The sequence below is a fragment of the Cheilinus undulatus genome, linkage group 1 (genome assembly GCF_018320785.1).
Source record: "Cheilinus undulatus linkage group 1, ASM1832078v1, whole genome shotgun sequence".
In the NCBI taxonomy this organism is placed as follows: Eukaryota; Metazoa; Chordata; class Actinopteri; order Labriformes; family Labridae; genus Cheilinus; species Cheilinus undulatus.
In genome coordinates, this window is record NC_054865.1 from 51,389,867 (window position 1) to 51,415,311 (window position 25,445).

The window sequence follows — 25,445 nt, forward strand, 5'->3', positions numbered from 1 at the left end:
TCTGAAGGAAACCAGTGTACACGTGTTAATAACACAACCATGCAACATCAGACTTGTTTAAACTCTTGTGGTGGTGTGAAGGATGCCAAGATGCAGGCCTGTAACCCAAGCTGTTTAGACTGAAAATATCCCTGGGTCCAAAATATCCCAGAGGTTTCTTCCCTGGTGTTAGTGTGATTCTCACGGATACCTCACAGAAGTGGAAATGCCACTGCAGAGCCCAGACTGTACAATAAAATCAAGACTCTTTGGTCTTATCTAAAGTGGGTTAATAGTAGCTTGTGGAGTTTTTCCACACCTCTGAGATGGTTTCATGGCTACTAATGATTTGTCCGTTCATGCTTATGAGGTAAACAGAAGAATTAGCCAGACGCTCGAGTTAAACACTACAAGGTATGGATAGTACACAATCATGTATTTGATTAGGCTAAACAGTGTGTTGCTGGGTGACATTGAATTACGCTCATGTGCATAATGAGCGTGATGATTCGCTTCACAACACCGTGTTTCTTGGCTGGAGCGCTCTGTATTGTCCCTCCTGCTGTGCCGATGCAATGGCCTCATTGAAACGAATGAGAAGGCTGTGCTTTCTAACACAGGGCTATTGTTGGGCTAAATGAGGCCTTAGGTGTGAGGGGAACAGCTGATGACGATGAGGAGTGAATTTTTCTGAGGTCATGAGTGAATGAAAGCAATCTGATGAATTTTTACTGTGCTTTTAAAGAAGGCACTCATCATTTTTTATTCTGACAATAAAAAAAAATCAAGGGAATCAAAGCAAAAAAGCACAAGTTGTCATTAGAACAGTTTATTTTTTAACATAAAGTAGAGAACTAGGATATAATCAATGACAAATTATTTTATAGCCCAAAACTGCCAATATTCCACATGACCAATTTGAGAGCTGAAGAGTTGAAAAAGATAACTCAACATTACCATCTCTAACAAAATGTTGCAATGACCCAGTGAAAAATGTGACAACATATTTTCCATGTTTCCTTTGGGATTAGACACATTTTTTCCCCCTCTGACTTCACTCTGCAGCTGACGGGACCAGCCCCTTCTTGGCACCCTGGTGGTAGTGACTCTCCAGCTTCCCTGTGAGAGAAAGGGGGCGAAAGGGAAGGGTGGGAGGGGAGAGAAGAGGAAGGGATGAATCAAAACACCATCAAAGGGACAGAGTGACCTTTCTGAGAGCTCAAGGCCTGCTGATTAGAGGCGGCCTCCGAGAGACAGAGCAGAGAAAGAGAGAGAGGCTGAGTGAGAGAGAGACAGAGAGCTGATGAGGTAAAAGGCCAATGAGACCTTTTATTCCATGACAAAGAGCGATCAGACCTCAGCTTTTGTCAGTAGGAAAATAAGACGTCTTTTAATCCAGTTATATAGATGTACTGTAAGGATAATCCTCGAGTACCAATGACCAAACACACAAAAAAGACATTAAATGTAGCCTAGTACTAGCAAATGAGCCTTTGTTATGTCTGAATACCTACTAATGACAACAGTAAGTATGTTTACATGCAGCTAGAGAAAGCTGAGTTACTGTGTCAGTCTAAATCTGGACATTTAAAAGCAAGTTAGCATGGTAGTCCAACTGAAATCGCACAGAATTACATTTCTCAATGTCCAGCTAACACCTAAATAATGCAGTTATAGATCAATCCAATTTTAATTAATCTATACTGCCTATAAAAAGCATTCACTCCCTTGGATGTTTTGCCCTTTTATTGATTTATAAATCAATCATGGTTATTATCATTTGGCCTTTTTGACAAAAAAATAACCCTAAAACAATTTCAATATCAACATGAAACAGAATTCTACAAAGTAATGCCTATTTTATAAAAATATGTAACATAAAATAAGAGACTGCATAAATAATCACCCCCTGAATTTATTCCACAGAGGTCTAGCCAATTGGTGCTAGTAGTCTCACATTTACTGAAATGGGGATCACCTGAATGCAGTGAATGTGTCTCAAGTGATTGTAGTGTAAAGACACCTGTTTCTGGAAGATCCAGTCACTGGTTAATCAGTATTCCCAGCTAACATTACACCATGAAGACAAAAGAACACTCCAAGCAACTCAGAAAAAGAGGTTACTGACAAGTATAAGTCAGGAGATGGATACAAAAAAATTCCAGGCACTGAACATCTCCTGGAGATCAGTTAAATCTATCATCAAGAAATGGAAGGAATATGGCACATGTGTAAATCTGTCTAAATCAGGCCGTGCTCATAAACTGAGTGACCGTGCAAGAAGACCAGTGAGAAAGACCACCAAGACACCTATGACCTCCTGAAGGGGTTACAAGCTTCAGCAGCTGAGATGGGAGAGACTATACACACAACAACTGTTGGCCAGGTTCTTCACCAGCCAAAGCTTTACGGGAGAGTGGAAAAGAGAAAACTCACATTAAATCTCCACTAGAGTTCACCAAAAGGCATGTGGGAGACTCCATGGTGGAAGTGGAAGAAAGTTCTTTGGTCTGATGGGACCAAAATGGTGCTTTTTGGCCATCAAGATGCCATGTTAGGAGGACACCAGGCACTGCACATCACCACAAACACACCTTCCCCAGTGTGAAGCATGGTGGTGGCAGCATCATGCTGCGGGGATGCTTCTTGGCAGTCGACTCTCAAAGGCTTGTAAAGGTAGAGGGTAAAAAGAATGGGAAAAATATAGGAAAATCATCTAAGTAAAAAAAAAAACAAAAGATACTGTGATTTTAAAATGGTCTCCTATGGAGTATAAAAAAAATACAACATCGTATCATCTGTTTAAAAACAGACACAACAATGGAAAATGAATAAAATGTTACTATTTATACTGTGAACAGTAGGGGATCTAATACTAATCCTGGTGGGACACCAGGGAGCTGAATAAAGCTGACGTGAAACTATTTTGGATAACAGACTCAGGCCTGCCAGTAAGATCTGACTGATATTAAAATGGTAAAGATCTCCTTGATGTAGCTACAGCATGTTTGTATCAGTGCGTGTTTCTAATGTTGCCAAGAATGTAACAGTCAAGTATTCTTTCATTAATATGTCTGGATTCTGCAGCTGAGCCAGCAAACAGCACCTGCATGAACTTGCTGATTAGAGGACTACCATTCCCAACAGTAGCCTCCATTGTTTGTGAGAATTTCCATGGTTATAATTTGTTGCTTGCTAACTCAAGTGAACCTCTGATGAGCTGTTTACAAAGATGAAAACAGCTGAGAATCTCAAAGAGGGATTTTGCCAGGTTGCTATTTATATAAAAGCTTGTAGCTATGGAGTGTAAACAAAAACCCCTGCAGCTACTGATCGGAGCTGACACCATCATCCACTCTGACACTTTTCACTCTCTTAGCTGTATCAATAAGGTATTACATTCTCCATTAGAGCTCACTCTCACATACTGTGTTTCTCTGCTTCATCCTTTTCATTGCAAAACACTCTCTGCTGGGTTTTGATAACCTGCACTGACCCTCTCCTTAACTGCAAGGCAAATAAAGTCCCAGTGTCTATCTGCCCAGCCCCCTGCTTGTCAAACCGCTCCGTTTGCTGGCTGTTTTCCCCTTGGCTGAGGCAGAGGAAAGAATGATACAAGTGTGACAGGCAGGGGTGGTGGTTGTCACTTGTGCTTTCTTTTCATGTTGTCACGTTATGGCTGAACTTAGTGGGTAGTAGCAGCATAAACAAGGTGTTTAGGAGAAGTGCTGTTTGCTCAACATTTCCTAGCATGTCTGAAAGGCTTTCAGTGTCTGTCTGTCTGTTCTGCCAGGAGCAAGAGCTGCTTAGGCGTGGAAACACCTCTGGTTTGTTTTGGGACACGCTGCCAAAAGTTTATCCAGGATTACTATAATGATACAACAACTGTAACAGGGATGCATCATTCTTTCCTCTCTCTGGGTGCTGACGATTCAAGAGCAGGAGTCAATACTCCGGAAAATTGGCTTGTGTAGCTTTCTTTGTTGTACCATAGTAACACTCGTGATTTCTATCAGCAAACATAAAACACAGATGGAATAAATATCAAAGTAGGCACTGACAGCACTTTGTTTTAGTGAGGTAGTTACTCTGTCAGCCAGGGCTAGCTAAGTCAGATTATTATGCACCCAGCACATTTTTAACCTTAATGACAACGAGGGAGGCAGGAAAAATGCAAGGCATGCAGAGGTTTACATTTTTGGTCACAACTCAGTAGAAAAGAGCTTAAACCAGTCCCACTGTAAGGCTGCGTCTTTCGGGATTTACAGAGCTTTACTTGGCTCTTTAACTACACTAAAGCCACCAGCTGGGAGAGATGCAATGTCATGAATCGATATCCATAATAAGCACCTACCATGTTATGTTCAAAATGTGAAACACCCACTTTAATTAAGGTAAAGATGAGGAATTATCAACATTACAATAATACTAGAAAAAGGAGAGAGGTCTGGCTGCAGATATACATCTTTGACAGCTGCTATCACAGACTGTTCATCCTAGACACCGTCTCTGTCAGAACTGAAACACTTTTGAAATAAAACTGGATTTAACTTCCATATAGGATTAGGGTAACGGTTAGGATACCAAAAGGAAAAGGTTAAAAACCTGACCGGCAAAACTGGATTACAAAACCTTTAATAAGCCGGGTAAACAGCCTGCTTACAGGAGAAAAGCTCGTCCTCCCTGAACACATTCTAACACAGAAGATGTAGCTTACACAACTCTGTTAGGTGCAGAAGCTATGTAGAAAACGTAACTATATATGTAGCCAATGTAGCAAAAGCTTAGCTCACAAAGTGGCCAAGTAATCTATGTAGGTACTTTCTGTACGTAACTATGTGATCTTTAGCTCGGTTTGCTAAAGCACAGTTTGCTAAAGCTAGCTTAGCTACACTGGTTTGTATAGTAATGGTATTTATGTAGCCAGGTTAGCTATATTAGCTTTAGCTTACAAAGGTTTAGTAGGCCACTGTTCATGTAACTAATTCTAAAATCTGTCTAAACATAATTTAATCCCAGATTAAACCTCTGACCTTTTCTCTGTTTAAGTCATGAAATGTTACTCAAAGAGTCTCTTTGCTCTAGTTTTAATAAAGAAATGTGGTTGAGGTCTGACTAAGCTACTGCTCTTTACAGCTACATTTGAGCTAATTGCTACACTGTAGCAGACATTGGCTACACTGGCTTATAGTGCAATTTGAACCCCCCCGTAATGATCACAAACTCATGCTGAAGCAGGTCAGCAGAAGTGTGAAAATATCTTTTCTATCATGAAAAGCTTTCAGTGCTGTTCTTTACTCTTCATTTATTGTGGTCCAGTTCTGATAAAACTGTCACTACTCAACAGCTACATCTCTCAGTTAATTGCTACATGGGATGTACTCATAGCTATTTGATTCAAGTCCAACTAAATCTGCCTTGTTCTACTCAAATGACACTGACTGGTCAGACTAGTTTTCAGGTCTGGCACAAATGTTGTAAATTTTAGCTTTGCAAGATGGATTTACCTGATGACAGACATGGAGTGTGGCCAATCCATCTGCTTGCAAGGTTGGAAGCTGCTGATTGGTTGACCTAAGTGCTCTGGCACGACAGTAAACATGGAGTAAATCAATAAGGCAGTGCCAACCTATTTACTACTTTAAAAGCTGGCAACAATATTTCTTTTACCAGTTCCAGTGCATCCATCATCATCAACCACCAGTCCCCTGTCTTGCAAAAAGTCTGTTTGATAATCAACTGCATAGACCAGGATAGTGGTGCCATGTCATAATCATAGAGTTAAAGAAAATGGTGGTGTACTGTAAAAAAAAAAAAAAATATTTGCAGAGTTCTGGTTTTCTTTAATCTCGCAAAGCAGATAGATTTGCCCGTTTTCCGTGTTTCTCTCACTAGCAAATCCAGCTTGCAAAGCTCCTGTCTGAACAGTTTGGTCCCGGTGAGAAAGTGATAGGACCAATCAGCATCAAGGGGCAGTACTTCTGGGCACGGCAGAGTTGTGATGTATGCAAGCAGCAACAAGAGGCCGGTGCAATTATGGCAGAAGGCAGTAGAGTGGATGCTGCTGAAGAGCCGGTTTCATCAGAACTTGATGACATTTCTTCGTTTAAAGAAGAACAAAGAACAGCATTGAGTTGCTTTCTATTCAAAAACAACGAAAGTCATGTACTGACATGTTTACAGCTGCCATGGTTCACGTTATGCAGTTCTCTATGGATTTATTCTTCGGTAGCGGCTGCGTCACGTGTCTTGTTGCTTTGATTGGTCCATAAAGATGTGACAGAAGGAACGTTCATCCAATCACCCTCCGAGGATTTTTTTAAAGCCTCCACCCTTTCCCAAACGCTGTCTATGGGAGGTTTTCCACATGGGTGTGTGAAACAAATCCATCTGTCGTGTCAGGTTAGGTTTGTTTGTTAAGACCCCTAAATTAATGACAAGTGACCAGTGGATGCTGGTGGAGCAACTGAAGGCAAACTGGACATGGGCTTTGAGAGTGCACCACTGGGCTGAGCACTCAACTACTGCACAGGTAGCTCACAGGAGTGCAAACTCCACCTGACAAACACAGATGGTACTAGAAAAAGGTACAAAGCTGCACAGACATGGGATACTGTGGACTTGTTAAATAACATCGGAAATCATCACACAGGGAGACAGTTTAAACCTCTTTTCTTTCTGGAAGACCCCCAAAAACAGACTGCTAATTGGAACACTGCAGTGACTAAGGTATACTCTACATTTATAGTTTTTACATAGGCAGACTTGACCTTTCGACTGTTCCCCAAATGTGTTGAATGTATACTGAAACACTGAGGAAAGCAAGGAGCCATACAACTGGCCAACAATGACCAAGGGCAAGAACAATATAGAGCCCATACTGCAGAGCAAAGTGGGCCTTGTTGTCATGACTGTCAGAGGAAGTACCCTGTGGTCGAATGAACAAGTCAGACTCATTAAATTCCCCCAGAAAGTCAATCCAGCACTGTTACATATTCCTTGGGTGAAGGCGACTTTTGTTAATGGCTCTGGAGCTGCTGAGCTGTCGCATTTCAGAGTAGGTGCTGCCGAGCTGAGAGAGCTGGAGGGAATGCAAGTGAAAGTGGGGGAGGAGGAGTGGGGGGGTGAGTCGTGAAGGAGTGGGTGGAAAAAACAGAGAGACAGCAAAAATGAGACAGAAGGGATGGAAGGAGAGAGGGAGAGGGAGGGGTGCTGCGAGAAAGGGATACAGATAGGACAGCAGGAGAGGTAGAGAGCGGGAGAAATAGAAAGGCTGGCCCATCGATTGGCTGAGATAATTTCCCATTGATTGCTGCACTGTTTGGAGATTGCTGGAGAAAGGTTTATTGCCCTCATGCTGCAGCTGGGGAGGAGGCTATAAAATAAGCACAGGTTGTCTGCACAGGGCTAGCTCTCCATCATGGAGACTGTAAAATCACCCCTTGAACACACACTCAGCCAGACTTGCTCATACATACACCACACTTGGATACCTTCCTCACATATTCACTAATATGACTGCATGCATACTATTCCCATTACACATGATGGGAGAGTGTAGTTCATTGCTGATGGAAGGCGCATTCACATAATCCCTTGAAAATCCAGGGGCAGCAGTGCAAAGAGTATTTATTAGACTGAAATAGAGGTTCATTGACATTCTCCCTGACATCAATAACACACAGGCCCATCCACTTCCTTGCAATAATAATCACAAGAATAATTGTCTGGTTGCTGTTTCTCTTTCTGTGAGAGTAACTGCCTACGCACTGGAGAATAAAAAAGGCTGGATTTTGAATTCTATCTTTTTATTACACACCAGTCCCAATTCACCTTGATAATAAACCCAGGACAGCTTTGCATATACACTTTAACCACATGTCGCTACGCCTTCAGATGACACGTTTCAGCAGGAGGAAATTACTCCATGCCTACGAATGATGACACAGAAAAGGAAGAAGCTAAAAGTGGAGCACCACCGACTCTGTGACTGAATATAACACCTTTAACAGTATCTGTTACATTGATTCCCACTGGGCTTTCACAATAACCAATTCAGAATCTATCACAAGTACACTGCCTGGAGAGAAAGAAGCAGTTCAGAGTGAAAATGCTTTGGCAATCTGAAACTGAAAGAGTGGGTTTAATGGTATTATGTTCAGTTGATGCTCAGGTATAGATCTGAACCAATACTGTCGTACACAGCATAACAAATACTGCACTGGAAGCAGATGAAGCTGGTGTTACTCTAGATTTTTGGTAGAAAGAAATACTGCAGGATGGACTAAAGGATGGATGGATGGATGGATGGATGGATGGATGGAGTCATTAAAATATGGATGGATGGACTGAATAAAGGAAGGATGGATGAATGGACTCACTAAATATGGATGGATGGGAAGACTAAAGGATGGATGGATGGATGGATGGATGGATGGAGGGGATGGATGGGTGGATGTGCGGATGCACTAAAGGATGGATGGAAGGATAGACAAAAAAATGAATCGAAGGATAGACTAAAGGATGGATGAATGGAAGGACCAGGTGGATGGATGGATGGACAGACTCAGTGATGGATAGATGGATGGATGGATTGGTGGATGGATGGATGGACATCGGCCTAAAGGATAAATGGATAGACAGACTAAAGGATGGATGGATGGAAGAAAAAACTAAAGGATGGATAGATAGATGGATGGATGGATGGAATGGGTGGATGGATTGACAGACTAAAAGATGGATAGATGGACTGACTAATGGATGGATGGACGGCTGGGTGGATTGAGGGATAAATGGAGGCATGGATAGGTGGATGGACGGACGGACTAAAGGATGGATGGAAGGATTGACTATTGGATAGATGGATGGCTGGGCGAATGGATGGATGGACGGACGGACTAAAGGATGGATAGAACCCCAAGGGATGGATGATTGGATTCACTTACGGATGGATGGATGTAAAGTTATTCTGATGGATGGATGGTTTGCTGGATTGCTGGATGGATGGCTCTCAGAGACTTAAGGAATGGTTGGTGAATGGATGGATGGATGGACTGAAGAGTGGATGAGTGAATGGATGGACTAAAGGATGGCTCACTGGCTGGCTGGTTGGATGGATGAATGGATGTTGGCTGGATTGACAGAGGGATGGTTAGATGTATGGATGGACTGGCTTTTTACGGTATAAAACTTGTGATGGAAACTTTGCCCTCCTGCAAGCAGTGAAACAAGTAAAATTCATCATGTCAGCACAAATAACAGGTTATAACATTGCACCAGACTGTTTTTAAGAGTTATTTTAGCCAAACCAGCTGACATTCCTAGAGTATCGCTGTTTGCATAGCCAAAAAACATTCACATCAGATGGTGACAGTTGTTTTTAACAGACCAGACTTGCCTAAAGAAGAAGTAGTGCTTTTTCTGGGTAACTATTATTAGCTACACATAAATAAACCTTGGGTTTCTTTTGGGTATTTACAGCCTCGAGCTGTTGTATGAGTGACTGACTCAGAAGAAACTACAAAGTCTGTGTTTTTCTTTAGATATACACAAAACATTTTTTAAAAATCAGCTTAGGTATTTGGTAGTATATGATCATTTGTTTCAGGCTTTATTGTTGTTTGTTGGATCAATTTATTGCTCATTCTGGATTTTCATGGGATTTATTAGCAATAAAACTATCACATACCTTATCCTTCAACTTGAACAAATAATGTAGTGCAGCTATGTCACAAAGCTTGTTGCAGTACAGCTTAATGTTTCTAGGAAATCACACATGGCTGTTGTATTTCGTACATTTCATAAAGCCTGGCTGGTCTAGTGGTTTAGAGGATGAGCTGAAAGGACACCTTGTTCAAGATGAATCAAACAGATCTTTTAAAATAGCTTCATTCTGACGCAGCTCAGCCATTCTACCTTTCTATCATATTTTTCTTATCTATCCCCAGCCTTGCATACCTCCAGCTGAAGTCATTCTGCATGTGAAACCAAGCTGACAGCCTCGAGCACTGCGGGAAAGCGGTTGTGTACAAAAGCCTCGGCAGCCGGGGGAGAACAGCAAGAGAGGAGGGGAAAAACTGCCAGGATTCCCATCTTGCTGTTAGTCACACCTAATTTACATTCCCTTCCTGTGCTGCCGAGCGGGTGAATTTACAAGTGGATAGAGAAGGTGCTGTTTGAGACTTGTGTTGGCATGCTGTTTGCAAGGGGTTAGGGAGACGCATGAACCGTGCTTCCCTGCTGCAGAGAAAACAGTCTCTCCCCATCTCTTGGTCCAAACCGCCCTGCCTGAAGCTGTTTTCACAGACACTGAGGGGCTGTAATGGCTGAGTGATTTCTCCAACCAACGGCGCGCTGTTGAACCGGTTTAGTCACGCACATGACAGTTCATCACAACTCGCCAGAGAACCAGTGTCTGACAAGTGGGAGACAGCAGAGGTAGTGCTGGTCTGTGGGCGGATGTGGAGCAGAGAGGACATGGTGATAACTGGTTTATATCAGCGCCCCCAAAATAACATGAAACTAAACAGAGATTCTACCTGCTATCAGCTCATTGTGGTTTGTCTGCCTTTGTTTTAGATGCCTTGTTTTAAACATAAAAAGATATTTCAAATAACCATAAGACTTTTTTAAAGAAAAAGCCAATTTAAATTTCTTAATAGAGAAATGCTAGTCATATCTTCTGTACTGATTTAGGGATGAGGTGATGCATCAGTGCCAATAAAGGCAGTATGCCTTCCTGTTTCTTTTGTATGTATTTGAAAAATGTTTTGGCCTTCAGTGCTGGTTCCAAAGCCGAAAAAGTTCCACTGGCATTATTGTAAGCACAAAGTCCGTGCAACAGAGGTTTCTTAGAATGGGTTTCCATGGCCGAGCAGCTGCATGCAAGCCTCACATCACCTAGTTCGATGACAAGTGTCAGATGGACTGGTGCAAAGCACACTGATACTGGACTGTGGAGTAGTGGAAACACATTCTGTGGAGTGACGAATCATCCTTCTCTGTTTGGCTGGCCAATGGGTGATTCTGGGTTTGGGTTTGCTGGTAGAAAGTTACCTATTTGACTGAGTTGTGCTAACTGTTGGTGGATGGTATGGGGCTGTTTTCCAGGGTTGAGTTAGGCCCCTTATCTCCACTGAAGGGCAATCTTAATGCTTCAGCATACCAAGACATTTTGGACAATGCCGTGCTTCCAGTTTAGTGGCAGTTTGGGAAAGGCCCTTTTCTATTCCAACATGACTGTGCACAAAGCAAGGACTATAAAGACATGGTTTCATGAGTTTGGTGTGGAAAAACTTGACTGGCCCATACAGAGCCCTGACCTTAAAACCCATCAAGCACCTTTGGGATGAACTGGACCAGAAGGCCTTCTCATCCAACATTAGTGCCGGCCCTAAATGCTCTACAGAATGAATGGACAAGAATTCCCACAGAAACATTCCAAAACCTTGAGGAAAGCATTCCAAGAAGGGTGGAGGCTGTTATAGCTGCAAAAGGGAGCCAACTCCATATTAAAGTGCATGTATTTGAATACACGTGATCCGATTCAGATGTGTGTGCTCAAGCATCACACATATGAACTGAATAAAACTGCTCTGACATGTGCAGTATCATCCCACTGGTCTACCAAGAAAGAAGAAATTCTTTGTTTTTGTTGTAAACAAGCCACGGCCACTAGCTCATTTTTTTTTCCAACTCCTCCCTGTGTAAAAATATTGGATTGTTCTACTTTCTTGTCTGTGCCTTGTATCATCTGATCAACAATTCTGAGCTTTTTTAAAGTTTCAAGTAAAACGTTATCTCAGGAACAGATCAGTTTAGTTTTGCTCCCACCACGTTTCTGTCCGTTCTGTCCATGTCTATGGGCAGATGGAAAAATCACCCTAAACAGGGAGAAATGATCAGATTGAGTGTTTTCATGGATGCTGATGGGAACAACTATCAGCATGAACCACTCCTCTCGACTGGAATGAAATTTCGTTCCAAATGAGCCAGTTCTGAGAATTTTATTCAGAATGGAGTGTTTAAATTAAGTATTTTCATTCAGATCAGGCATTTATTCCAATTACAGGTGGTCCATGTAAACATAGCAGGAGCTGGGAATGGAACCTAAAACCTTCCCATTATGAGATGACTGGCTCTGCCTACAAAGTTACCCAAAGGCCTGATATCAGAAGTTATTTGTCCATCTGTTATCCAAACAGCCCACACATCATTTCTGTAGCCTTGGTATCCCTGCACGCTGTCTGCATGCTGTCTGCACATAGACTGTAGAAAGAGTTAGACAAACCCTGTGTGACATCAGCCATCTGCTTACAATAGGTGAACTCAAACTGCTTTGGAAACCAATCCGCGGCAGCTTCCATATAGAAATTGCTGTCTCAACTGAACTTTGGATCAACCTTACAGCCACTATGCTTAACTTCCTGTCAGCTAGCAAGCTAGCACTCTGGTTGACAGAAACGTAGCTTCTGCCTGTTGAGCTATCTGTCAATCAAATGGGATGCGCCAATCAGTTAGCAGTGAGGTTTTTCCTCAATATAATCTAAATCACTGTGGTACAAAAAATTCATCCCCTGTACAGTGAGAGCACATAAAGACACTGGCTAGTGAGACATGTTTGTTTTTTTGAACCAGGCTGTAAACCAGTTTATTTCTAGTGTAAAAAAACGGCTTTTTAAAAGGTGTTCAGATGGAACTTCCAGTGTTCCTGCATCCAGCCTCAAGTGGACACTCGCTGTATTGCCATTTTTTTCACTTCGACATTGGCTTCATTTTTCATGACTGGAGGTTTGCTGCTTGTGTCAGCAGCAAAGCTGCGAGCAATACAAATTATTGGAGGTTAAGTAGCCCCAAGCTAGGAGGCTATTGATGCCTCTTTAACAGCTTTTCACCTTAATTTTGTCATACAAATACTTTTAAAAGGCATGCTAATACACTAGTTGGTGAAGGTATCTTGTGGGGTACAGGTTGATATAAATGACATCTCCAACCAAGATGACAAATTCTGAGGGTTTCCTTTTCCCATTTTTGTTGTTTTTAAGAAAGATGGTACCAAATGAAAAGCTGTTTGAGCGCAAGACAACTGGCTCTTTTTAATGAGCTGAGACAATAATCCAGGTCTCTAAAAAGAAACGCTACAATGAAGCGAGGCTGGATGGATACAAATAAAGCCATGTTGGCTTTAACTAATGAAATCTGGGAGGTCACGTCATTTGATGGGCAGATCTTTAATACGTGCCGGTACATGTTGCCTCAGCAGAACGATTCAAATCTAGACAGTGGCATCCCAGATCACATCTGTATGCAGCCTGAGCAGTCGGATAAAAAAATTTCAATAACAAAACAAAATTATGCATGAATAAAACACCAACCGATCTGAAGGAATGTTTTTGTACTCCTAATAAATGCTACATAAAGGTGCTTAAATCTCTAGCCATCTACTTTACGACTTGTGCCTTTAAAGCAGTCTACAAGTTTGACCTTGTTAAAGCAAATGGTCATTAAATGGTGGCAGCAGCAGAAGAAAGCTACACACAGTTTGCTGAAGCAGAACAAATGCTACTCTTACAAACACACATCCAGTCAGAAAACTAAAGCTGCACATTGTTTCAAGCTGCTAAATTCACAGGTGGGATGAGAGGTTGTCATTGTAAGTGGAGTTGCTAGCTCAAAACTTCAAAAACAAGGACACAGAAAACATTTCTAGCTCTCAAAGCAATCACAAAGGTCGCTGTATTCCCCAGTGTATGGTTGGGAGCTGAAACATTAGGATTTAAAAAGTTAAGGTTTAAATAAAGGTTGAGCTTGCATATTGCTGAAATTCTCTCCTGGCGTTTGTTTGAAACTTTATTACATTTCAGTCTCACTCCTCCAGCTTCTCCTCTGAAAGCATAATAACTCGATCACTGCCAGCGCAGGGGCGAATGTCTCGGTTCATCCAAGAACATGACGAGTTGAGAAAAGTAGAAATGAGAGGAATTTGGATGAAAAAATAAGTGTTTGAAGCTCTGACTGTTTCTTTCCAACTCACACCTGGTTGGCTGCAGCTGAAAGCGAATGTGACTGTCAGATTGTCAGCTGCAGAAAGTTATATGCTGAGTGATGAAGACCACCTCAAGCTGACATATTGTAGAGACGTTCCTTGCTGCTTAGAGTGTTGATGTATGAGTGTGTGGAATTGGCATGACTTGTTGCAGAATGAGGATTGTACTTGCAGGGTTGGCACTTCAAACATCCTGACAAGCAAGTCAAAATATGACAGAAATGACCCTCTTCAACTTCACTCTTCATGGCCGTCTCATAGAGGCGCATGTTCATATAACAGTCAGCTTTATGTTAGACACCTTGGCTCAATGATTTACCATTGTATTGGTAATGGTGAATGGTTTAGGGTAGCTCTGTGGAAGGCTACAAAGATTTCTGCTGCACTGAAGGTTCAGCAATCAGGGCTCTTCCACGAGCTGGTCAGCTGGCCAAACTGAGCCATCAAGGGAGAAGGGCCTTAGTAAGAAAGGTGACCAAGAGCCCAAAAGTCACTCTGACTGAGCTCCAGAGTAGGATCTGCATGGAATGCTCCCAGCCACTCCCACTGGATTTTTGACCTTTACGCCTACCTCCACAGAGCACCCCATCCACTCCTGTCTGCACCCGCAACAGGTGTGTCCAATCACGCCCACATCCTGCGCAAATTTAGACAATCCATGTTAAATATTCAGAATATCAGTGCTTTTAATTAAAGAAACAGTAATATTAATATGTTCACTTATGCACCAACTTGACAAAGTTTCTTCCTGGGATGAAGGAGAAAACAACCGTACCACTCACATCTTTGTCATGTGTAAAGGTGCCACACATTGATGATGGAGCTGCTGGGAGCCACAGACTGATTTAATTCCTGGTTGTGGCTTAGTATTAGTAATGTCAAACCAATATTTACCAACCTTGTTTACACATCTTTTATTTTTAAGTCAGACAGAAGTAGAATTGTTTCCTAATCTCTGGAAAGCTCATGCATCATAAAGACCGAAGTGTGAGCACTTCCATCTGCTCCTGCAGACCGTAGGCTAATCTTTACCCTATCAATGCTGTGCTGTTACCAACCTCATCATTAATTGATTAATGCAATGAAGCCAATTGGTATAGAAAGGGGTAGTTTCTCCCCTAATTACTGCATAATGGCTCAGTGTCTCTGCATGCACAGGTGCTTCTGTTATTGTGCAGTGTGTGCAATAATGAGAGCATGAGAGCTGTGCCATTTGACTTATTACCCACACTGATGAAATCGGCAGGGGGTTATGTAAAGCGTTCCGTATCTTTGTTTGTTTGTTTGTTTGTATGTGTACAAGATAACTCCAGAACGGAAAGTTGGATCTTCACCAAACTTTCAGGGAATATTGGGATAGTGACAGGGAAGAATCGATTAGATTTTGGTGATGATCCTCGCACCCGTTCGGTTTTTCTCAGACTTCGAAATTTTGAACACCATAGTAATCAATGGGAATGTGAGTTCCTTGGTGGCGCTGTTCGGCGTGGGTCTGCCACCTCAGACGGCCATTCTAGTTTAAAACATTTTAGTGCATGCACTTTATTGTGGAGTTTTAAAACAGCATCCTGACATTTCACTGTGTGGAGGAGAAGATTCTAACATGCTTACGCTGCACTGGTGACTCCAACTGACAAAGAACAGCAATTAAAATGTGATTTCTATCAGCAACATGTGACATATTTACCATGCTATCTTGTTTGATATGAACACAAAGATATGCTTTAGCATTATGTCATACTCTGTTGGGTATTGTGGAACAGGTGTATTATCTAATCTAGGTGTGCCAAATTGCTTTCCTTGTGGTGGCGTTTTAACAAAGTCCAGTTGTTTTCCAGCTCTGTCACTTACTCATAAAAATTTCATTGACTGATTGGCAGTGCTGTGTTTGTGTTGTAAAAGAACAATACATCCATCATAGAAATACTTGCTTTCCACTACAAAAATTAATATTTTGGGACTTGCAGCAATTTTTTTGTCCATTTGCCCCTGCTAGATTTGCCTTGGGCCCTGAAGGACCTGCAGATCCTGCTTCCAATGCAACCCTCTACTACAGAGATCTCGTGTGAAGAATGTACAAAGACAACCATCACTGTAGCCCTCCAACCATCCAGGCTTTGACAAAGTGGCTAAATGGAAGCATCTCCTCAGTGCAAAATGCATCAAAGTGTAAATTAATGGGAATATTTTTTTTTCTACTGCAGCATCAGGCTGAAACGTGACAAAACTGAAAAAGTGAATGGGGTCTGAAAACTTTCTGAATGCACCGTAAACAAAAATAAGTAAAGAGGGATTTTTGCAAACTATTCTAGAAAAAAATTGATGCTTGATGTTTGCATGATGTGTAGAGCAAAACAATTCTGCTGTAAAAATGTATTAAACCGGTATTCTGACACATTTCAGGTTATGAAAACTTGCAAAATCTATGATTTGAAAATTGCATTTGGCCATATTGCAATTTAATCTGAATTTTGATCAATGGCCCCGCCTAAATTAGAAAATGTCAGTGGGCCAGATTAAAGTCGTTGCTGCTTCTGTTGGATGTTGCTTAAAAGATTCTCAAAACAAGTGCAAACAAGCAAATTAGATGTGAATATATACAACCATAAAAACTGAAGATTGTACACATTGCACCTTCGCTTTAAAATACACTCGGCTAAATTGATCCACACACTGTATAAAACAAATATGAGCCAATCAAAAATATGAGGCAGAGAAAAGTCAATCCAAGGCAAAAACATTTTCCCTTCTAACGTTTTTGCTCATACAAGACGATGAGCCGCTCTTAAATAAAAGTGAGCTCTTCTACCTCAGAGCTTGACAAACACTGATAGAGATGATTCTGTGGTGAAAGAAGCCTGTTGGCAGTAATCAATGTCTCTGTGTATGAAAGTTAGATGGTGTTGCACACAGTATATACAGTATATCGACTACATCCTGAAGGCCTTTCATTGTGTAAAAATAAACATGTCAGCATGCATTACTAAGCATTGTGGTTCTCTTTTCTAAACATCTGAGGGCTGCTGTTGACAACAGATTTACAATTTTGGCTGTAGCATAGTGTCTAATTATGGTAATGATAAATTTAAAGCCAGGACTCAGTTATTATTCTCCACTCAGACCTGAAGACTTGGCTCCAATCTGTTGTCACTTGGCTCTTGTAAATGTCTTAAACCCACGTTCTTCCTGCAAACATACTTGATAAACAACTTCCAAAATGACGCTTGTATCCTGTGAAACTGCACGTTCAGGAGGGCTCAGCTGGCGTGTGAACACTTTAAAATCTGTCAGCCAAGGTATGTTGGACATGACTGAACATTTTGCAGTCTCTGTCTGTCAACAGCCAATCACTTATCCTGGCAAGGGTCCAAACTGAAAGTTTATTTCAGCAATTCAGTCTCCTGGAAATGGAGAATGAGTGTTTGACAAACTGCTTGGAGCCAAATTGACTGTGTAAGAGAAATTTATACCCAGCATACTTTGTGTTTTGGATTGGAGAATTTGTGAGCGTGCATTTCTTTCCCCAACTTCTCCAGAAAACACAAAACTAAAGCCGTGAAAGTTATGTAAATGTTTCAAGCTCTGTGGCTGCTGCTCAGAAACTCCATCTTGCTGCCTGAGTAATAAAATACAACTCTGCTCATAGACTGAATGTTTGTAGGTTCAAGATTATGCTGCTGTGTAGGTTGAAACTGCACTGGGATTACTGTGCAAACATAAAGCTGACAAACAAGAAATAAAGAATTTTTAATAAATCCATTTAAAGGTACAATATGTAGAATTCTTCCACTGAAATACATCTCTCAACCTGACCGTGACCCAGCTGAGTTTTTATGTTCTATAACTTCGCAAGAAATTAATTTTATCATTCAGTATTCCAGGTATTCCTCAATCAACTTGTGTTGGATCATCATACATCCTTATTTTATTTTTTCCTTTCTTGCCTTTTAAACAAAAAACTTTTTTTTATCACTACCCCTCTATTGCACAACACGGATCAGAAATGATCCAAATCAATTTTCAATATTATTTCATGTATGGATGAGTGTTTCTATGATACATCGTTGGAGTAAATGTATTTCATCATTTACTTTTCCAAGTATTCAGTATATATCTTGTTTTTGTTAAGCACAAATAATAATTTAAAAATTTCCGTTCTTAATTTATGAACAAACAGAGCTTTTGGTTTATACACATGGGTCAGAAACAACCCAGATGCATACACTACAGCTTTTGTTGGGAAACTGTGAAGTTTGTTTGCAGGTAGGAACATTTTTACTTCAGAGAAGCATTCACCTGCCAGACATTTCACACCAGCATGGCTCCTATTGCACATCTGATAAATGCAAGTCGTTTTACAATCGCTAAGTTTTTAGCGAACTACTTAGTCAAGTAGTTCGCTAAATACTTAGCTAAAATATTCAGCCAAGTATGAGCTAGGTATTTAGCTAACTACTTAGTAAAGTAGTTAGCTAAATACTTAGCTAAAATATTCAGCCAAGTATGAGCTAGGTATTTAGCTAACTACTTAGTAAAGTAGTTAGCTAAATACTTAGCTAAAATATTCAGCCAAGTATGAGCTAGGTATTTAGCTAACTACTTAGTAAAGTAGTTAGCTAAATACTTAGCTAAAATATTCAGCCAAGTATGACTACGAACTACTTTGTAGTTAGCTAAGAATTTAGCTAACTAGGCTAAGTAGTTAGCTTAATACTTAGATAAAATATTCAGCCAAGTATTGAGCAGAGTATTTCGCTAACTACTTAGCTAAATACTTAGCTAGTAGTTGGCTAATTACTTAGCTAAAATATTAAGCCAAGTATTGAGCTAAGTATTAAGCCAACTACTTACTTCACTCAATACTTAGCTAAGTAGTTAGCTAAGATAACTACAATAGAAGTACAGAATATGTCAACAGCTTGCTAGCTGAAACTAGCTGTGACTTAAGATTTGTAAAAGCCTCTGCAGGTGTAGGTGCACATCAACAGATAACCGTATCATCAGCATACTAGTAAAAAGAAGCATTCTGAATATTGTATCCGAGGCAATTGATATATAAAGTAAATAAAAGTGACCCCAAAACTGAACCTTGAGGTATCCCCTTGTGGATTTGTAGTACCTCTGAAGTAAAGCCATGATCTCTGTCTGATTCTTTTCCAGAAAGATTTCAATGAGGACAACAATTCCCACGATGCCACGCCACTGCAGGCTGTCATTATGTCTTGTATTCGTGTTTGACTGTCAGACCCAGAGAAGCAGAAACTATATGCTGCATAGAAGTGGCTGCTGAGTGTGAGGGGAGCTTGCAAAACAACTTCTGTTTTTAAATCAAAATCTATATTTAATTGATTTTTCTTTAATGGAAGTTTTTGGTTTAAACACTCAGCACAGTAACATAACAACTGTGTGGAGCAAACTATCTCATGTAGAAGCCGATTCTGAGTTTTCCAAGTTTTTACACTTTTTCTTGGAGTTTGCTCACACTCCATTTCCTGCTGAATACAAATGAACGAGCAGACGGAGGATCCTTCTGGAAGCCATGTGTTAACATGTCCTACACTGTCGTGGCACCACTGATGCCTGACCCTTCTCTAGATTTCTGTTAGTTGAAAAGAAGCACCGCCTCTGTCCTTTCAGCCACAATGACTTAGATTCATGTAAAGACTGAGTGAGAGGATCCATCAGTTAGCAGGGGTTTCCTGCTCTGATGTTCTCTAACAGACAGAGCTGCTCTCCCCTGCGGCCATGACTGATTCCTGAAAACAGAGCCAGAGCCTCACAGCTTATCAGTCACTTCTCCTGGATGCTGCTACAGTGAGCTGCTGCCGCCGAACACTTCGTTATAGAGAAGACTGCAGTGTAACGGGGTTATTAAAGAATCACGGGAAATACTCCATGTTCCAACACTTTCTCTTAATTATCAGCAGATATTTCAGACTGTTTCCAGAAACAGTTGGGAAACTTCAGAAGGATTTAATTCAGATTTTAGATCACTTCATGTTTTCTCATGGAGTCAAACACTTGTTTTTGTTAAGCGTTCCTTTCATGTCGTTTTTTTTCTCAGAGGCATCAGGTTTTGATTTTTAGTGCAATCCTAACAAAGAAGTCAGCTGGAGACCACATGAGCTCCACAGATGAAATCAAATCGATTCTGTGCACCGTGTCACTTCTTGTTTCATATAGGCAATCTCAAAGTGTTTCATGGGTCTATTTAGCATTTCCACACTGAGCTGTGTCTCTGCATTAATGGTTTTTCTTCTTTCTCACCAAGATCTCAGAGAATGGAAAATCTAACAGACTGTAGGTGGATCCTGCAAGTAAATCTGAAATTTCTATTTATATAAACAACATCTCTCTGACTATCACATTCCACTCTTCCAGCTTAACAATGTAGCAAAGATAAACAAAGGCCAGCAAAAATGTACGATACTTTTCAATAGCACATGTTTTAGAGGAATACAGTCTCCATTATATCAATGATTGATAGTTCCAAAAGCTTATAACAAACAAAATCTACTTAACAACAAAGGTGCGTTTGAGAATATTGAACTCAGTAAAATAATACTGGTCACCTCCTGTAGTATGGGACAAGTATAGTAAAGCTGAGCTATGGTTACAGCTGGATAGGGCCATTTAACTGGATTCATTGGTTAGAGTATATCAAAATCTGCTGCAGTAGATTGAGATTAGGGATGCGTGCGATTAAACGATATGCCTTAAGTTGACAGTCTGCACTCCCCCCTTTATTTTACATCATCCCCTTCCATAGGCAGGAAGTGACCAACTTAGTGGATAACTTCACTCATGATGCATAAGTGTAATTCACCAGAAACATGAAAAAAGAACTCCCAACAGCAATCACTCTACAACAGAAAAAATGTAAACACATATAAATATATCTAGAAACATCTAAAAACATCTAAACACTTGGCCCAAAGGCATGATGGGAAAATGCTGCCCCTTAGATTTAAAATTGCAGTGGGTGGAGCTCAGATCAACTGAATCCCTTCATAGTCAGATTGATACTAAATGTAGCAACACTGTGAACTAACTCCAAACTAAGCACCATTTAACTCAGATTGTCTAACACTCCGTGTTAAAATCAACTCTGAAATGTTTAACACTGAGAATTCAACAATCCAGTTTTTGCTGTGGCAGTCACATGACACATGGCATCAGGATGCCACTTCAGTGTTGTTTGATGAGAACCAAAACTGTGAGTTTTCTTGTTTTTATCACTAATCTACATCAACATCTTGTCTGATATAACCAGACTGAACATAGACTGTAGACTGAACATGTTGTGTGCAGTCTTCTACATGTAAAAAAATTAAGGTTACAGAACAGGCGACTGAAACTGATACAGGTGACTCTGCTGCTGTCACAGATACACCGGCATGACACTCGAAGCAGACATGCAATGATGCATGCTGTAAGTATCACTCTATCACAGATGTTAGTGGTGCGGACATGCTGATAATTTATTCTAGAGCTCTTGGTGTGAGCTTATCACAATGATCTTATGTTTAATCAGAAAAACTCACAGGGCGACTGAATGAAAAGAAGTTACTTCTGGATTATAACACTTAAGTAACACAGCTATGAGCAACATGTTTACTAGTAAATCCATTATAAAAACAACTTTAAGACCCAAATACAAAAAATATACTAATTTGATTTGTAATGTAATTAATGTACATAAAAAGGCACTGTGTTTACCAAGTCTAATTTCACTGTTATTTACAAAGAAAGAAAGAAAAATATTGCAATGTCGGTTTTTTCAGTTGTTCAGCCCTATGAAGATGACTGGTTGTATGTCAAACAGTGAAAACATGTACAAATATAACACACTCCATGCTTTACTTCTGGTACAACTAAAATGAACACCACACCTCTAAAGTATGGTGATATTGGAAGACAGCTCCTGCAAAACCTGGCATATATGTTGTAAAAACCCAGCACAGAAACTGTGGAGCACACACAAAACACCTAACCCAGTCTGGTCTGATTCAAGCAAAAGAAAACTGGTCTCCAATCTGGATGTGGAAATTAATTTTAGTACAATATGTCGACATGCATTTTAAAAGTCCAGTCTTGGTCAGACTAACACAATCACTAAAATGTGTCTAAATGCATGTTAACATCGTGACTGTCTAAATTGCACAGACATTTTCAGGATTGCATTACTGGGTATTGGTCATCTATTTCAGTTGCCACAAGATCAAAACGAGTTTCTTCATCTCTTCATTTGTATTTGAATCAAATCAAAGATCCTCATTCTGGTATCATCTCAACCCTAACATAGATACAGAGGGGATTTTGTATGAAGCGGCCCTAATTTGGATTTCCTATGTCTTATCAAAGGCTCAAAGCCTGTCAGTTACAATAATAAAGACAAAGCTTACATCATGTTGGAAACCATCAAACAGAGAGCAGAATCAAACACCTCTGAGGTATAAAAGAGCCTTAGATGCCTTTTAAGTTATTGTTTGTTCTCATATATAAGTTGAGTATATTAAACTGTAATGATGTGTGAACCTTTAAATACTTAATCTGAGTTTAACCAAGGATAGACCACGGGCCAAAGGAGGCCATGTGTAATAATGAACTCAGAGATGTCTCAAACTGGCTGGAGATAAGAGCACTCTGTTTTGCATTTCCATTTCCCATTCCGTTTTCCATTTTCCTGATATCGCTACACTCCATCATGCATTATCCATGAAGGCTCAAAGTTCATTAGAGCATACAGAATAATTCAGAAGTCATGTTGGACTAGCAGAAAGTCAGCTTTAACAAACTTGAACATAACAAGAAACCTGACTGGATGGATGTGACACCAGTTTATAAGAGTGGATTTTTAGTTTTCTGGGAACTTTTTCTCAAGCTAGAGTCTGGAATGAACAACAGGCATGTATAAAAATATGTAAGAGAGAAAAACTACATATTTAATATGTAAAAGGCAGTCTCAGGATTGAAAAACCATGCTAAACTCATGTTAGTCATACCGTACTTCTTCGCAGTGCAGCATTCAGAAGGATGCCAGGAAAATTGTAATGAATCTAAAGCTCTCTCTACCCAAAAAGAGGCAGCTCTCAACTGGAAAATCAGAGGTCTGACTATCACATATAAACTGCCAGTCAATAATACAGTACATTTTTTTTGCAACTCAAACTGTGTGAGCAAATGTCCACAAACAAGCTAAAGCCTTCCACACCCTGTGAGTGCCATGATTTTGTCCACTGAGAACAGAGGATTTAGTGTGATGTTGACTTTGACACAGGAGACTGCTGTTTGCTTTAGTGTCCTACAAACATCAAGTGTTGGGCAATCACTGTTGTCAATGACTTACTGAGAGCTTTGAAAGGTTTGTTTTATTTCTCAAGTGAATATGAGCTCTAACAACAGTGCCGCTATCAGAACATGCTTTTGTTTTTAAAGAGTGATTGGTGAATTCATGAGGAAACTTGAGCAATCAATTCAGACTGCTAATAAAGGCACTGGATTATTAGAGAGTAAATGTGTCTTTTTGGAGAGCAGATAATGTGTTTTTTTTTTTTTTTGCATATTCATTTGGAGGACTTGTTGGAATGAAAAACAGCTTTTGGATCCAGAGCACATAAGAACAAACAAGTTGAATATTATGATGTTTGTTGACAGCTAATCACTTTGAGAGAAAAAAGTGCCAATTTTCTCCCCTCGGTAATCTCCTCAGCTGCTAAAATCAGCCATTGTCATTGTCACTGTGTGCACTAAAAACTCTGCTGATTAGAAAATCTCGTCTCCCTATCAGACTCTGGATCACCCCCGGGGAACTTTCACAAGGGTGAAAATGAGGGCAGCCATCCAGATAATGTTTTTTCTCTTTAACATTAAAATCTATCACATCTTCTTGTTAGAGAAATTTTTATCAGCAGAACTCGAGAACAGACAGCTACTCCAAACACTGAGAGAGCCCTGCTAGTGCATGCTGTTTGAACAGCTGTCAAATTAGATTAAACAAAGATTTTTCATAAAACCGAGTCATAAAAACAACTAATTATACCTAGATTACACCGATAAGCTTACAGAGATATACCACGACTGGCTGCAGAGAAATGCAACTATGATATATTTATGAATTATCTTCTTTCCCATAGAGTAATTGAATAAAAATGTAAAAGTTAAATCAAAATGTATCACATGCAAACAAAAATATTGCTCATAAATGCAGATGTAAATTAGCTTTAACCTAACTCTGGTACAATGCATCAAATGGCAACATTTATGTTTATTATTGTACATGGTCCCTTTACAAATAAACAAATAAAATCAATAAAATGGGGGAATTGTGGTTAAAAAAAAATACATTAAAATGCATAGACATTTGTAAAACATTTGTTGCTTGGCTAGAAGGTTAAGGGGGGCCTGTGTGATATTCTTTCTGGGGGCCTAAAACACCTAGCTATGCCCCTGATGCATGACTTGGTGTATGTGTATTTGGCACTTAGCTTGTTTACTGATTGTAACCGGGGTTGTCAAATCTTCAATTTACAAAATTGTAACTAATCACTGAGGTTTGATGATTAATCATGCTTAATTATATTTTCATTTACATGTTTAAAATTATGGCACGGAAGCACGGGGGTTAGCGCTGTTGCCTCACAGTGAAAAGGTTCCTGGTTTGCTTCCCAGTCAGGGCCTTCTTTTTTTGTTCTGCCCATGCATGCATGGGTTCTCTCCGGGCGCTCCAGCTTCCTCCCACCACCAAAGACATGCACGTTAGGTTAATTGGTGACTCTAAATTGGCCGTAGGTGTGGGTGTGAGAGTGCCTGGTTGTTTGTCTACATGTCAGCCCTGTGGTTGACCTTCTGAGTAGTCATAGGTGTCCTGGTGGACTCTCTCACTAGTCTCCTTCTTGCCCAGTCACTCAGTTTGTGAAGACTGCCTGATCTAGGCAGACTTACACACTTTAATATATTCCTTCCATTTCTTGATGATGGATTTAACCAAACTCTGGGGGATTTTCAGGGCCTTGGAATTTGTTTGTATCAATCCACTGACTTAAACTCTTCAGTAACATTTTCTCTGGGTTGATTTGAGTGTTCTTTTATCCTCATGGTGTAATAGTAGCCAGGAATACTGATTAACCAGTGACAGACACAGGTGTCTTTATACTACATCACTTGAGACAGATTCACAGGTGATCCCATATCACTAATTGTGAGACTACTAGCACCAGTTAGCTATTGAATTAGGTCAGTCCCTTTAAAGGGGGTGAATATTCATGCAGTCAGTTATTTTACATATTTTATTTAATTGACATTACTTTTTAAATTCAATTTTCACTTTCACATTTAAGAGTTTTTTTTTCTTTTCAGGGGTCAAAAAAGCCAAATTATATCGACCATTATTGATTTATAAATGCAATAAAACGGTAACACA

At 40.2% G+C, this 25,445-nt stretch overlaps 1 protein-coding gene across 1 annotated transcript in view; it reads right to left on the minus strand.

The window, feature by feature from the left end:
* Window positions 1-792: 792 nt before the first annotated feature.
* trip4 (thyroid hormone receptor interactor 4) overlaps window positions 793-25,445 on the minus strand; it is a 145,024-nt gene continuing 120,371 nt past the window's right edge. Inside the window, exon 13 of the mRNA XM_041806506.1 lies at window positions 793-1,098. Coding sequence (XP_041662440.1) covers window positions 1,034-1,098 — 65 coding nt within the window. The 3' untranslated portion in view covers window positions 793-1,033. The remainder of the gene's footprint in view (window positions 1,099-25,445) is intronic.